The sequence below is a fragment of the Giraffa tippelskirchi genome, chromosome 9, assembly GCF_054371585.1.
Source record: "Giraffa tippelskirchi isolate mGirTip1 chromosome 9, T2T-mGirTip1v1.2.pri, whole genome shotgun sequence".
NCBI lineage: Eukaryota > Metazoa > Chordata > Mammalia > Artiodactyla > Giraffidae > Giraffa > Giraffa tippelskirchi.
Window position 1 is genome coordinate 158,933,246 of NC_137283.1, and position 14,320 is coordinate 158,947,565.

Below are 14,320 nucleotides of genomic sequence, written 5' to 3' on the forward strand. Positions count from 1 at the left end.
TTCACCTTCTTATTCTCACTGTGCCTAACTCGGCCATTCACACAGTTAGGGGCTTAACAAAATGCATGAATAGAACGATTAAAAAGCTTTGCTGAGCGGCACTCGCTCGACAGTCACCCTTTACCTCCTTTATGTTTTAAGTTCCTATATCTGGGCTGCCTTCCTTACTGTAGGAAGCCCACGCTTGGGAAATAACATTGCCCCAGAAGGTTTGTGAGAGGCTCTGCTGGGTTGTAACGGTGGGAACACAGCGGTGCGGGGCTCAGCGATCGGCCCCCCGTAGGGCAAGAAAAGTGGGTTCCCATTCATTAAGGGATCGAATGTATGGTAACAGGGCTGCACGGCGGCCTTTACAGCATTTAGGTTCTAAACCTCATTTTCCCCTCCCTGTCGGTCGGGGTGGGAAGCTGGGAGTCCAGGTTGGGCAGCACCTCCATCCCCCGAGAACGCCCCCGGGAGACACGGAGGCTGGGGTCCCGCGAGGTAGCAGCCGGCACTGCAGGTCTAAGGGGGTCCCCGCACCTGAGAGCGCGCGCGCCGCGCCGCTTCCGGCCGCGCGCGGGGCCGCGCCCACGTGACCGGGCCTAGGCGGAGCCGGGCGGGCGGGGATCACCTGAACAAGGCGGTCACGTGAGCGGGGCGGGGCGGGGTGGGGGCGGGACCTGCCGGCGGTCACGTGACAGGCCCCGGGGCCGCCGCCGAGCCCAGAAGAGCCGCGCGCCCCTCGCGCTACCCCTGCTCGTCCCCAGCTCCTCGCGCTCCGGTCTGCCTCCGCCTGCCGCCCTGGCTGCACACCCGTGTCCCGGACGCCGACCCCGGCCGCCGCGCGCCGCTTGCCCGGCTCCGGACGCACAGCCCGGGCCCGGCGCGATGGAGGCGGCCGCCGGCCGGAGCTCGCACCTGGGGCCCGCGCCCGCCGGCCGCCCGCCGCGGTGCCCGCTCCTGCTGCAGCTGCTGCTGCTGCTGCTGCTGCTGCCACCGCCGGGCTGGGTTCCCGGGGCCGCGGGCACCCAGGGCGCCGAGTTCCCAGAGCTGTGCAGGTGGGTGGCTCGCCGGGGCACGGGCTTCGGTCGCGGTGCCCCAGCGCGCGGCGGGCGGGATGGGGGTGCAGGGGGCGCCCCCGGAGGAGGGGCCGGGGTCCCCGAGTTGTCTCCTTGGGTCCGCCCGTCCCCGACGGAAAGTTGCCGCCGTGCCGGCGAAGGATAAGAGACCCGGGGGGGATCGGTGCCCACGGGCAGGGGTTGGGGGCCGCTCGGCCCGCGCTGGCCCGGGGTCCGCCGTCCGGCCACTTGTGGCTGTCACCAAGCCCGGGGCGGCTTTGCGTGCGTGCGAGCGGCCGGGTGACACCCTACGGGCGCCCTCACGCCCCGCGGTGCGCCTGCGAAAAAGTTGGGAGGACGCAGGAACCCCCGGCTTCGCTTTGTTCCCACTCCACGTTTCCCCCAAAGTTCCACCCGCGGGGCTTCAGAGGCGCCCCTTAAGGTGGACAGACTCACCCGCAGGAACGGCCGTGGAGTTGGAGGGGGGGTTTGGTTTCATTTGCTGATTGATTTCCTCCATGTGGGTTTTCCATTTTTAAAGTAGCTTTTTCTGCAGAAGTTGACTTTTTTTTTTTTTAAATAGGGGGAATGAAGGGTGGTCATCCAGTATTGGCTTTCGAGACTTCACCCTTCACTTCTGCGAGCTGAACTTCCTGTCTCGTTGTTCACATGATGTCATTGTCTCCGGGTGGATTATTCTAGTGGAGTCTTTTGCTTTGGGAACCATGATTGTATAATCATTGGTCCCAGTGAGGACTGTTAGTGTCCTGCCGTGGCCAGGAGTCCCGGGGTTGGGGAACTGCCGATTCCATGTATTATTCTAACCAACCTTCTCTGGACTGTTTAGGATGATGGAAAATTGAATTTTTAAACCTTGTTGAAAAAAGGGTGAAAAGTTCTGAAAGAGTCGTGAACAAACAAGTCAGCAGTTATCCCTGGCGCTAGCAAGTTACCTCTCAGAATGAAGCGAAGTTTAGCCCACTTGGAGCTGAATTTTGAGTTTGTGGTGAGGTGTACGGGGTTCTTAGTCTTCCTTTGCATTAGAGATGGTCTTATTACCCCCGAATTGAGAACTTGCAGAAATTATTACTCTGAGGAGAGTGAGGCTTAACGCACAATGAAAGCAGGAAGGCCCATATTCTTTGTCCTTTTTTGGAAAGGTGCTGGGGGGCTGGAGGGAGAGTTAACTGCACTTTAGTTTGTAGGCCAATTAACTGCTCTAAGATACATAGTTACTCATAGAAGCCCCCTGTTACAGTGAAAAGCCCCAGTCACTGACCCAATGTCGGGCTGCGACTGATCTTTAAAGGAGGAAGTTTTGGGGTAATGGCTGCTGTAACCATACGCATCCATGAGAAATTAGCTCAGCTTGGCCTAGCGGTGTTGAAGTCTTGGTTGTTAGTAGATTGGAATTGATTTCTTAATAAAGTTGGCCTCACGGGCAGAGCCCTACTCTGGAGCTGCTGCAGGGGACTCTCACTTTTGCTTTAGGGTAGTCATCCCAGCGCCTGGACCCTGGTTCACAAACTCGTCTCCAGATGGAACTTGGCCTCTTGGTCCAGTAGGAGATGGCCGTTGTATCTTGAAATGCTTCTCCTCACAGTCACCCATGGGCCTAACCTGGCAAGTGCTCGACCATGTCCTGAGGGGACTTGCATTTTTTTAGCATGCACCGTCTGTAGTCTTAGGCCGGGTCCTCTCTGCCAGGCTTCTGAGGACTGCAGCCCCGACCAGGTTGCAGCTTGATGGGCTTCAGCATGTTTGTTTCCCATTACTGCTCTCTGGTCTCACATTCAGACTTCTCCAGAGCCGCGTTTAACAGTCTCTACTTCAGACCCACTCCCTGAAATTTGAAATTTGTTTTGTTTCTTCCTGTTTCAAGTGCATACCTTGGTTTAAATACTGAAGACATTTTCCCCTCCGCCTCTAGGGAAAGAGGTTTAAAAAAAAAAAAAATCTGTTTTCTTGAATGAAGTCAGACTGCCTAAAAGTTCCTTTATGTAGCGCATATTTGAATGGGAATGTGGGCTGATCATGTCTTTAAGTCCACTTTGAAAAATTCTACCAAGTAGCCCTGAAGCAGGCTCTTTTCGGCGGCCTTTTACTCCAGCCCTGGGCGTCCGTCCGTAAATAGCTGCCCAGGCCTCGCCGTGAGTGAGAAGAGCAGACTTCTGCTCTCCGTGTTTGTGCCGCTTGTCGGTGGCAGCGGTCCCTACGGACACAGGGTCACATTCCAAACGTCTGCGAATTGGTTGCTGGTAACGAGGAACACGTTTTTCTGTGGAAGACTCTCCCAGTTCCTGGTGGTTTGGTGCCTGGCGCAGTTCCCAGCTCCCCTCTCGCAGGTTTGGGGTGCCCAGACACCTTCCAGCGACCGCGAGAGCCCTGGCAGGCAGGTCTCACGGGCACTGGAAAGGGGGGTTGATTTCTGGGGCAGTGGCCTCTCCTCCCAAGTCCAGCTCTCTAGACCCCGGGAAGGTACCTTTCGCCTATGGCCCCTTAGGACCAACAGGAGGGAGGTTGGGGCCCACTTCAGGGAGGCCTGCAGGGCACCCGTGTGGCCCCGACCCCTCTTGGGGTGAATGTGGTGGGCAGTGGTTGTCCCCAAGTGGCTCGTTATCAGAAGGGATGCAGGCAGCAGTGGAAGGACTGTGCCCGCAGCGACTTTAGCATCCTCAGCTGGGTGCTGCAAAGCAGGGATGACGACGGCCAGTCACCCCGAGTGTATCTGCTCTCCCGGCACTTTTCAGCGCGTGTCCTTCAGAGAGCCTCAGTCGTGTGTTCTTGAAGCTTGTGAGGATGGATGCACCCGGCGAGTCCTGTGCTGTGGAAGAAGTCAGAGGTTTTAATGCCTTGGCTGTTTCTTGGGAGGTGGTGGGTGGTGGAAAGAAAGCACTGGAATCCAGAGGCCACCGTGGCCGCCGGTGGGTCTGGCAGGCACGGAGGGGCTGGGGCGCAGAGTGCTGAGCTGTGTGGGATGTGCAGAGGTCAGGGGGCAGGGTCTGTGGGGACAGGAGGTCAGGGGGCAGAGGCCAGAGGCTGTGCGGAGTCACCCGAAGAGATCAGAAGGCCCTCCGCTTGTCCACAGCTTTACCCTCTACCATAGGAGATACACTTTGTAAAAGGCCATTCTACACGTGCGTGGTAGTGGGTGACTTTCTACCCTTTATTTTGGTGTTAACAACATTCTTAATGAGTGAAGTCTTAACAGTTTATACGAGTTATAAAATAATGCTTTGGGCTGTCTTGATTTAAGTAGTTAAGTACCTTAAAGTGTATTTAGAACAAGCTTTCCCCCAATTGTTTCTGTGTAAACGCTGGAACTTTTTTTTTTATTACTATATTGAGGACAAGAGAGTAATGAAGCCAGCTGGGAGTTGAGGTTGGTTTAGTTGATGTCTCTAAGGAGACATTTTTTTCCCTGCGATTTTTCCGAAGGAACAGTGCTTATATGCCTAATTTGGGCCACATGTTGAACCTGGATCACATCCACTTGTGTGTATATGTTTCTTGCAACAATAAGTGTGTGTGTAGCCCAAGATTATTAACTGTGGGTAGACACACGTTTTAATTCTTAGAGCATCATCCTGACAAGAGTCCCAGGGAATGAACTCCTGATTGGGCTTCATATCTTTTATCAGTGTTTCACAGAGGGAGTTTTAAAAGACGGCGTTGAGTGAAATCATTTAGATGTCTCATCTTTATTTTGATCTTGGCATGTATAACTGCTGTGCTGGGAAGAGAGAATTCACGACGGTCGCAGAACTGGGACTGATGGTAGAAAGTAGCTCATTACTTTGCAGATACTGTTCTTTTTCTCCTTTTCTCCCCCCTTTTTATTGTCCTAGCCAGGAGCCCTCCTGGCAGTGCCAAGTCATGGAGGTAGGGGTAGCTGAGATCGGATATACCTGTGGGTCCTTTGTATTTTCCTCATAGCTGCCTCATGACCAGTGAGGGACAGAGGCCTGAATTCTTGTTAATGGCGTCTCCTCACCTTTAATCCTGGCAAGGTGACAAAGGATTCATTTATTCTCCAAGTGATCCATCGACATTTCTTAAGTAGAGGGGAAAGCTGGGAGGGGTTAGAGCTGGAGACACCACCAGCTGGACAGCACTGGACCCAGAGAGCTGGTGGCCACCATGGCTCCCCTTTTGCTCATTTTATTTTATTAAACTTTTGAATTTCTTTTGTTAATTTTAAGCAATGTGTAATCTAAGTTTTGATTTTTTTTTTTGACCCAAGACTAATCTAGATGTTATTAGTTTTTTGGGCTGTTAGAACAAAGCTGTTGTAAATAATTCATGTACAAGATTTTGTGTGGATGTATGCTCTATTTTTGGATAGGAGTGAGATTGTTCAGTGGCCCGGGAGTGAGGGTTGATTTTATGGGAGCTGCAAACTGACTTCTGAAGTGGTTGTCCATGTTGCATCTCCATCATCAGTGTGAGAGTTCTGGTGTTTCTACATCCTTGTTAGCACTTGGTCTTATCAGTCTTTTTAATTTTAGCCATCCTAGAGGGTTTGTAGTGGTATCTCAGTATGGTTTTAATTTTCATATCCCTGCTGACTCATGACGTTGAACATATTTTCTTGTATTTATTCAGATGCCTCATGATGTTGAACGTCTTTCATGTGCTTGTTGACCATTTGAGTATCTTTTGTTGTGATTCTCAAAAAAATCTCTTGCCCTTCATCCCTGAACACACTTTTTGGGGGTCATCTTTTTGTGTTTTAAGAGTTCTTTATGTTTTATGAGTCAGGTCCTTCCTCAGATATGTATAGTGTGTGTTTTCTCCCCAATCTTTGGATTACTTTTTTTTTCCCCTTAATATGTCCTTTGAAAAATGTATTTCTTAATTTTGATGAACTTCAACTTACCTTTTTTTTTTTCTTTTTAAATTGGGCTTTTTGTAGCCTAGGAAATCTTTGTACCAAGGTTTCTCAGCCTTAGCACATTTGACATTTGGCCTGGATAAATATTTGTTGTGGGGTCTGTCCTTTGCATTGTGGGATGTTAAGAACACCCTGTCTTCCTAGGTGGCTCAGTGGTAGAAAATCTGTCTGCCAATGCAGGAGATGTGGGTTCAATCCCTGGGTTGGGAAGATCCCCTGGAGAAGGAAATGGCAACCCACTTTGGTATTCTTGCCTGGAAAATTCCACGGACAGTGGAACCTGGGGGGCTACAGTCTGTGGGGCGACAAGGAGTCCGACATGACTGAGCACCCACACACACATTTCCTGATGTTTTATATAGGAAGCTTGCAACTGAGTTTTTAAGTGAGTTCAGGCTGCAACTTTCTTTGCTGTATTATTCTTGGATGAGGATAGCAGCAAGAATGTTTTGCTTTGTGGGAAGAGCCAGTTAGTTTTTAGTATATTGTATGATATGGAATAGTTTTTGTGTAGGATGGACATTTTCTGTTCCTTAAAACTTGGTAGAACTGAGCAGTACAACTGTCTGGGCCTCGTGCCTTTGTGGAGATTGAATGTAGTGGAAGAGAAGTTTTGATTACTGTTTCAGTTTTGTCTGTTTACTCAGATTCTAAACTTTTTCTTGAGCAAGTTTTGATAAACTCTATTTTCCTAGGAAATTGCCATTTTAATTATGTATTCACATATAAATAATGTAGCATCTACTCTTATGCTTTTGGAAATAACTTTTGAATCTGTAAGTAAATTTTAAAACTTCCTGATGTTTATTTACGTATTTTTCCCTTAATTTATGTTTACTAAAGATTTTTTAGTCTTTTCAAAAGAACTAGTATTTATTTTACCATCTTTGTCACCAGTGATTTTTTATTTTATTAATTTATGCTCTCTGTTGTTAACTTTAAAATTTTTCTTTAAAAATTTTTTCTAATTTTTCTTAAAAAATTTTTTTTCTTTAAAAAATTTAAAAATTTTCTTAAAAAAATTTAGTGAAGTAGAGTTGATTTACAATATTGTTTTAATTTCTGCTGTACAACAAAGTGATTCAGTTATACATACATATTCTCTTTCATCTTTTCCATTTGGTTTATCACAGGATATTGACTATAGTTTTCTGTGCTGTACACTAGGATTTTGTTGTTTATCCTCTTTTTTTTCTAATTTAAATTGAAAGCTTAGATTTTTAAAACCAGCTTGCGTGACTGAACTACGAATTTAAAGCTGTCTGTTTCTTTGTCCTGAGTCCTATACTACTTATGCGTTTTGATACATAGATTTTTCATCCCTTCAGTTCTAAATATTTTCTTCTTGTACCCAAAAATGCTAACTATTTGAACTTCTTGGATCCACCAGTTTTTAAAAATCTTTTATTCTCTATGTTAAAGGAATTTTCCCCTCATTGTGGGCAGTAAAAGTGTGAAATTGTGGCCTAGAACCCCATTGAGTTGTGTGTTCTGTGTGTTTGGAAAAAAAAAGGTTCTCTCTTTGGGTCAAAGTTTCCTTATTGTGCTGTTCAGCCTTTCTTTATGGTAACATATACTTTGTCCAGCTAGGTTTGTTGTTTATACTTTGTATCTGACTACCACTTTGGGCAGGGCTCCAGAAGAATGTCTTCTGTCCTGTTTCCCAGCCTAGCAGTTCTCCTGTTGTGTGTAAGCTCTTCAACTTTTTCTGTTTCTTAGAGACATTCCAGCAGGGTCTAGAGTTGATGTATACTCACAGCTGCCTGTTCATGGTTGCCACGGCTTCCCTCATCCCTTGGAAGACGTAAAGCTCTCCTCGGATTGCTCTGTGAATTGCTCTTTCCCTGGGCCCAGTTTCTTTGTTGGCATCTGTCATCTCATTTTCATGGTGTGGGTGCCCTTGTGACGGCTGGTGCCTCTTGATTGTGCTCTTTGCGTTGAGCCTCCACTGGGACGCCTGTGGCCTCTTTTCATGCAGCTGTGCAGGATGGAGCTGGGAGCAGTTGTTGAAGCTTGGCTGCAAACTGCTGGGGGGAGGCAGGGGGCTGGGCAGGGCGTTCCTCTGGCTGGTGTGTCCCCATGGCTGGTCTTAGGTGCTTTTCCGTCCTCTTAAATATCACTCCCAGCCCTGTTCCTGCTCAGAGACAGCTGCTGGACCCTCGTTGACGGCCACTGGCAGAGAACAGTGTGTTCTGCCTGCAGCTGGAGTCCGCAGAGCTGGATTTCTGAGTTGATGGTGGCCAATCACCTCTTTCCTCTGCATCTTGGTTTCCTCCTCAGGAGGGCTGGGAGTGGAGTTTTGGAAGTCACTGTCCTGCTTTTGAATGTGGACTCTTTTTCCCTTTACTAGTTGTAAAGCCTCACGGGCCAGTTAACTGACCTGCTGAGGTTTTGACTTTCTTCCGTGTCAAATCAGGGTGCTAATCACGTTTTTAGGGTGGTGTGAGAACCAGAATGTGTCTAAGTGCCTGGCCATCCTTAGCGGTCATAAACAGTGGTGGTGGTGGTGATTGCTTTCTTTCTGCAAGTTAGGGCTCTGTGCCTCAGGTCAGTGATATTTTTAGCCTGTTTCTCTGCACCCCCCGGGTTCTCCGTTAGTATCCAGGGGCTTTTTGCCTCAACACGAGGGCATTTCTTCCTCATCCATGCTATATCCATTGGCACTCTATGGGAGAGTTCTTTTGAGAAAGAAGTGTTTCCATTATTTAAAGTTTTAAAACCACGGGGCTGTGTGATTCTCAGGGTCTAGTTTGCATCCAGATTTCTGCGGTTCTGAGGCTCCATCCTTCAAGATTCCTCCAGCTCCCGAGTAGCAGAAAGCCCAGCTCGAGTTTGCTTACACAAGGAGGAGCTTGCTGATAGGAGGTGTGGGGTTGGGGCGGGTGCCAGGTGCTATATGTTGGGTGGCCCTGGGCCCTCTCCTGCCTTTTTCTTGGCATCGCCCTCCTTCCTGTGGTGGCCGCATTAGTCCACTACCCTGGGGGAGAAGAGAGACCCTCCTGATTTCATTTTTTGGTAGAAGGTCCTGAAGCCCCTGAGGACTTCTGCACGGGTGTCCATGCTCTGGAGGGGCTCAGTCCTGGTCTCCCTGGAGGCGGGGTGGGTCTTGTATTCCAGGGCGTCTGCTGTAGGTGGGGACTGGGCGCAAGAATGCAGGCCAGTGGGAAGCGTTGTGAGAGCCCTTCGCCAGCTTCACGGTGCCGCACGACTTAAGAACCAGCTGCCACAGCCGGGGTTTTGAGGTGCCCGAAGTGGTGCGTCACGCCTATTTCTGTCCTCGTGGTAACCAGTGCGGGGGGCCAGCCTGTGTGTATCTTCCACGGCTAGGGTGGGGTTGCGGGGGGAGATCCCAGCCCCTCTGGGTTCTGTGAGCGCGAAGCTTGCCCTTCAGATGGGCCAGAGGCCTTGGATGGGATTTTTATGTTGTTGCTTTTAGATCCTTCCGTGAATCTCTGGAGGGTGGCTTCCCCCCAGGGCGAGGGGGTGGGTAGAATTTTGCACTTGTCACCCTTCATTTTGGGGCTCAGAGATGTAAGAAATCCGAGGTGGTGAAAGTTATCAATTCGAGTTTTGTTTTGGGGTATGGAGGGACCAGGGAAAGATGAAGGAATGTGGAAACAGTGAAGCCTGGCCTTAGCTGGTGGGCGGCTGGGGAGGTCTTTTAAATCAGAGCCTCTGTGTGCTTTAAGGAAATGGCAGCCCACGCCAGCGTTCCTGCCTGCAGAATCCCATGGACAGAGGAGCCTGGTGGGCTACAGTCCGTCGGGTCGTGTGCAATTCTTCTCACGTATGTGTGTGCGGGAATAAACACACGGCGCGCAGGCGGAGAGCTTGTCCAGTAGCCGACTGACCACCGGGTGTTGACTGTGTGTAACATTAATTTGTCGCCATCTGGGTGACACTCTCTAGTCAGAAACCAGTTAGACATCTTCAAAACACTTGTTTTGTACTGAAAGCCGCTCCCCAGCACCCCAGCCTGAAAATAGAAACCCCAAACCACGAGCATGGAAGTGCTGAAGGGTGGCTTCTTAGAAGTGACAAGGATGCGTCCCCGCTGAGTCACCCCTCCATGTCCTCCGAGGCCCCTCCGCCTGCCGGAGGAGTGTCACTCACCACAAACAAAGTGAGAAACCCGTGTGGCTTGCTCTCCCCCCTTTTGAGCATCCATCCTTTGGCAGAGGCCGGCTGAGTTAGCTGCTTGGGTGAGTGAGTGGGCCTGGGGAGAGGGGTATGGGGCGGGGCTGTTGTATGGAGGGTGCTCGGTCCCCAGGCCGGTGTGTAGGCGGGGGGCCTTTTGCTTTTTTCAGGAAGTGAGGGGGCCACCTGCCCGTCTGACCCGGGGAAAGGGTGTGCTAGGCAGAGGAACCACGTTATCAGGTGTTGCAGCCGGGATGCTGGCTGACACGGCTGGGAAGTGGCAGCAGGGCCGTCGTGGGTGGAGTGGCAAGAGAGAGGGTGGGAGACGGGAATTTCCGGGGAGGATTGGTTGGGGCCACGTCCCATAGGCCATCAAGAGTGAGTCTGGAAGAGGGTGAATAGGTGTGTTTAACTGATTCCCTTTGCCTTGCAGCAGAGATGAGCACAATGTTGTAAATCAACTCCATTTCAATAAAAAATATTAAAAAAAAAAAAGAATGACTCTGGATTTTATTCTGAGGGAGGCGGGATCCAGGGAGGATTTTGAGCACAGGAGTGACCTCGAGTGGGGATGGCCCGAGTGGGAACCTGAGATTTTTGCCAGACCAGGTAAGAGGTTGTAACAGATTGGACCGGGGTCGTGGTGCAGAGTGGTCCGATCCTGGGGACTTTGAAGGTGGAGCTGATGGACTCTGCCTAGAACTGGATTTGGGGTGGGATGGGGTGGGGTGGGTGATGGGGAGGGAGGGACTGAGCTGAAAGGATGGAGCTGCTGTTCTCAGAGGGGGCGGGGGTGGGGAAGTAGGGGCCAGCTGCAGAGACTGGGTGGAGGTTGTGACAGTGTTGGCAGGTCATTCCGTGGATGTGCGCGGTGAGGGTGGGGAGCCGATGGAGCCGCAGTTCTTTCAGGTGACGTGAAGGTGACACTGACGTGGCCCTGTGCTTCCTGTTGCCAGTGGGTGGTAGGGTTTCTGAGTCGTGTGACCCCAGCATCTTCAAAGCAGAGACTGTTCTCCTGTGGCAGCCTCGCTGGCCTTTGTGAAGAACTCGCCCCTGGTAGTGGCCCCATCACCATCCGAACTAACCAGCTGAGCTGACTGCCGGAAAGTAGGAAGGTTGGGGGTGTCCCTGGTGGCTCCGTGGTAAAGAATATGCCTGCCAAGGCAGGAGACACGGGTTCGAGCCCCGATCCAGGCTGATCCTATGTGCTGAGGAGGAGCTAAGCCTGTGCGCCCACCACTACTGAGTCTGTTCTCTGGAGCCCGGGAGCTGCAACTCCTGAAGCCTGAGTGCCCTAAAACCTGTGCTCTGCAAGCAGAGAACCCACCACAAGGAGAGGCTTTTGCAGGGCAGTGAAGAGGAACCCCAGCTGGCCGCAACTAGAGAAAAGTCTGCACAGCAATGAGCCCGACACAGCCAAAAAAAAAGGAAAGCAGACTTCTCTTGTCGTAGGGGTGTTGAAGCAAGGTGCTGGGTCTGTGAGGGTTTGGGGGACGTTAGTGATGGCCTCTGAGGGGACTGAGCCTTAAGGTTTGAGCCATGGGCCGAGTTGACGTTAAAGGCAGTTGAATTCCGACATCCATGTGATGATTAAGGAGGAGGTTCAGCCTGTAATTCAAGCCTTCATTCTGCACTTGAGGAACAAAGTAAGAAAGCACCCAGATTGTAAAAGGGGCCTTACGGAGCAGGGTTTCGGGTTGAAACCCTGGCCTGTGTCCTGGGGCCGTAGAGCTGCTGGGAGCAAAAACGCAGCCAGTGCAGCAGCAGGCGGACCGGCTGGCCCTTGGAGGCAGATCTCGGGTGTGGAGGGCCCTGGCTGCTGGGTTCCTGGAAGCCCCGCGTTGCAGGGCCGCGAACCCCTTGAGGAAGAGCGTGTCTGTCCTTTTCCACAAGTTTCCGATTCATCAGGCCTTTGTTCTGGTGGCAGCTGGTGTGGCTGTGTGGTGCGGGCTTGTGTGGGCCCAAGTGCCTGTCCTGTTCTGAGAGATCCCAGGAGGCAGCTGGCATGCGTGTGTCTGGGTGTGTGTCCTGAAGCCCCCCACTCTCTGTCTTGAGCTTCATCAGCTCTGCAGAGCTGGCCCCCAAACCAGGGCTGCCTCCCTCCCACCCCCGTCCTGGCAGTGTCGTTAGGTGACAGTCCTTTCGAAAGGACTTAACCAGGCCAGCTCTCCCTTTCCGCAAACTCAGTTTTTAACCTGTCTTTGAGTCCTGCTGCTGATCCAGATGGGAGCTTAGGTGACAGTCCCTCAACAGCTCCACCTTCCCGGTCTCTTTTTCCTGGTGGTGGCTGTGGGGTGGATGACTCTTGGTGACTGGAAGGTGAGGCTCTGAGCGCTTAAGTGTGTCCCCCAAGGCTGGTTGGGGGGGTTGAGATTCAGGCCCAAGGGCGTGGGCTCCTTCCCCATCCCCCTGGCACCTTGCAGTTTGCCTTGGTTTCTCGGGACATCTCCTGGACACTCATGGTGCTGGCGTTGGAGCCATGCCTGCCGACCCCCTGGCACCTTCACTGCTCATGCCGACCGGAGTCTCTCCTCCAGCATGATCCCTCTCCAGACCACTGGCTTCCTGCTCCCACCCTGTGTCACTACAGGGAAAACCAGAGATTAATGTCTGGCATTTCCTTGCCTTTTTTTTTTTTCTTTTTTTGCTGGCCTCGTATCTTTATCCACAGCTTTGTGGGTTTGTTAGAATAGGAAGTGAAGTACTTCCTATATAAGCTTTGGCCATGATCCGCTTTCAAACTCATGTGTCCCCCCTGCGCCTGCAGATCAGGGTGCATATTCCTCCTGCCAAATCAGATTCTTCTCTCATCGTGTCAGAAGCAGAGAGTTATTGACAACAGGGGTTACATTATGCTCTTGACATTTCTGCTGCAAATGTGCGTTTTGGAAATTCTGCCTTCCTTTCCCCCTGCCACCCCTCCCCTCTCCCTGCAATCCTCCCCCTTTGCTATTTTAGGAGACCGTTCCAGATTTTTGAGGGTCGGTGGTCTGGAGGGATGAGCTGAGAAACTCTCTGATAATGATAAGAGGCAGTGGTGAGCCAAATGTTTCCTGAGTGTTTCGTTAGAGCCCTTGGATGTAGGCCAGAAGCAGAGAAATCTTTTTTTGCTGTTCAGGTTGGAAAGACTTTGCATTCCCCTCATCCCCCAGATTTGGTATTGGCTGCTCACTCTAGATTCGGAAAAACATTCCTCTAGCCAGTGACCATGTTATGTGAATTTACTTGTATACCACCTTTTTTTTTTTTTTTAAGGAAACCAAATTATAGATTCACACATGCTTGTTAATTTTACTGCTGGTTCCATTGTACCTCTATAATCTGCTTTATATACTGATGATTGTAGGCCAGTCATCAAATGTTTCATGGCCACATGACCACTGTTACCATAACCCCGGGACTCATGGGAGGGAGGAAACTAAGATTTCTAAAGAATATGGACAGAATGAAGGTTCGTGGAGCTGCTTTGTGTTGGAGGGGAAGGGACTCAGTTTTCTGAGATTTTTTTTTCTTTAAGGTGTTGGGCATTCCGTACATTTTATAATTAAACTTTATGTGGCTCGTTTTATCTATTTAAAAAATTTTTTAACCTATTTTCTGCTCTGCTGGGTCTTGGTTGCTTTGCCCGGGTTTTCTCCAGCTGCAGTGAGCTGGGGCTGCTCTTCCTTGCTGTGTGCAGGCTTCTCATTGCGGTGGTTTCTCTTGTGGCGGAGCACGGGCTGTAGAGGCAGGGGCTTCAGTAGTTGCAGCTCATGGGCTTAGTTGCTGCTCCTCAGCACGCGGAATCTTCCCAGACTAGGATCGAACACATGTCCCCTGCCTTGGCAGGCGAATTCTTATCCACAGCATTATCAGGGAAGTCCTAGACTTCATTTTAGATGTTAGCTGTTTTAAAAATTAGAAGGAACCCCAAATTATATTTTGCAGAGTGTTGCAGTTTTGCAGGTATTCAGTGATGGTGTGTACAAAAGCTTGAGAGGTGTCCTGTTAACTGTCAGATAGCTGAGAAGAGTTGTCTAGTTGTAGCTGTCTGGCTTTTTCTTTTGCTTTCTCTCTTTTGGACGGACGTTGGCACCACGTTCGGTAGAGATGGCTTTGTCTCTCTTTGTGAACCTTTCTGATCCCCACACAGTTGTGATGGCCGGTTAGATCGGCTTCTTCCTTGCTGCCCCCGATTTGGTCCCGTTTTGACCAGGTTGGGCTCTCAGAGTGGCATTTGCCAGAGACAGTGTTGGGAAGGTAGGAACGC

At 50.7% G+C, this 14,320-nt stretch overlaps 1 protein-coding gene across 1 annotated transcript in view; it reads left to right on the plus strand.

The window, feature by feature from the left end:
- Positions 1 to 676: 676 nt before the first annotated feature.
- The window catches only part of IGF2R (insulin like growth factor 2 receptor), a 104,274-nt gene continuing 90,630 nt past the window's right edge, over positions 677 to 14,320 (plus strand). The window contains exon 1 of the mRNA XM_081530205.1: positions 677 to 1,040. Coding sequence (XP_081386331.1) covers positions 871 to 1,040 — 170 coding nt within the window. The 5' untranslated portion in view covers positions 677 to 870. The remainder of the gene's footprint in view (positions 1,041 to 14,320) is intronic.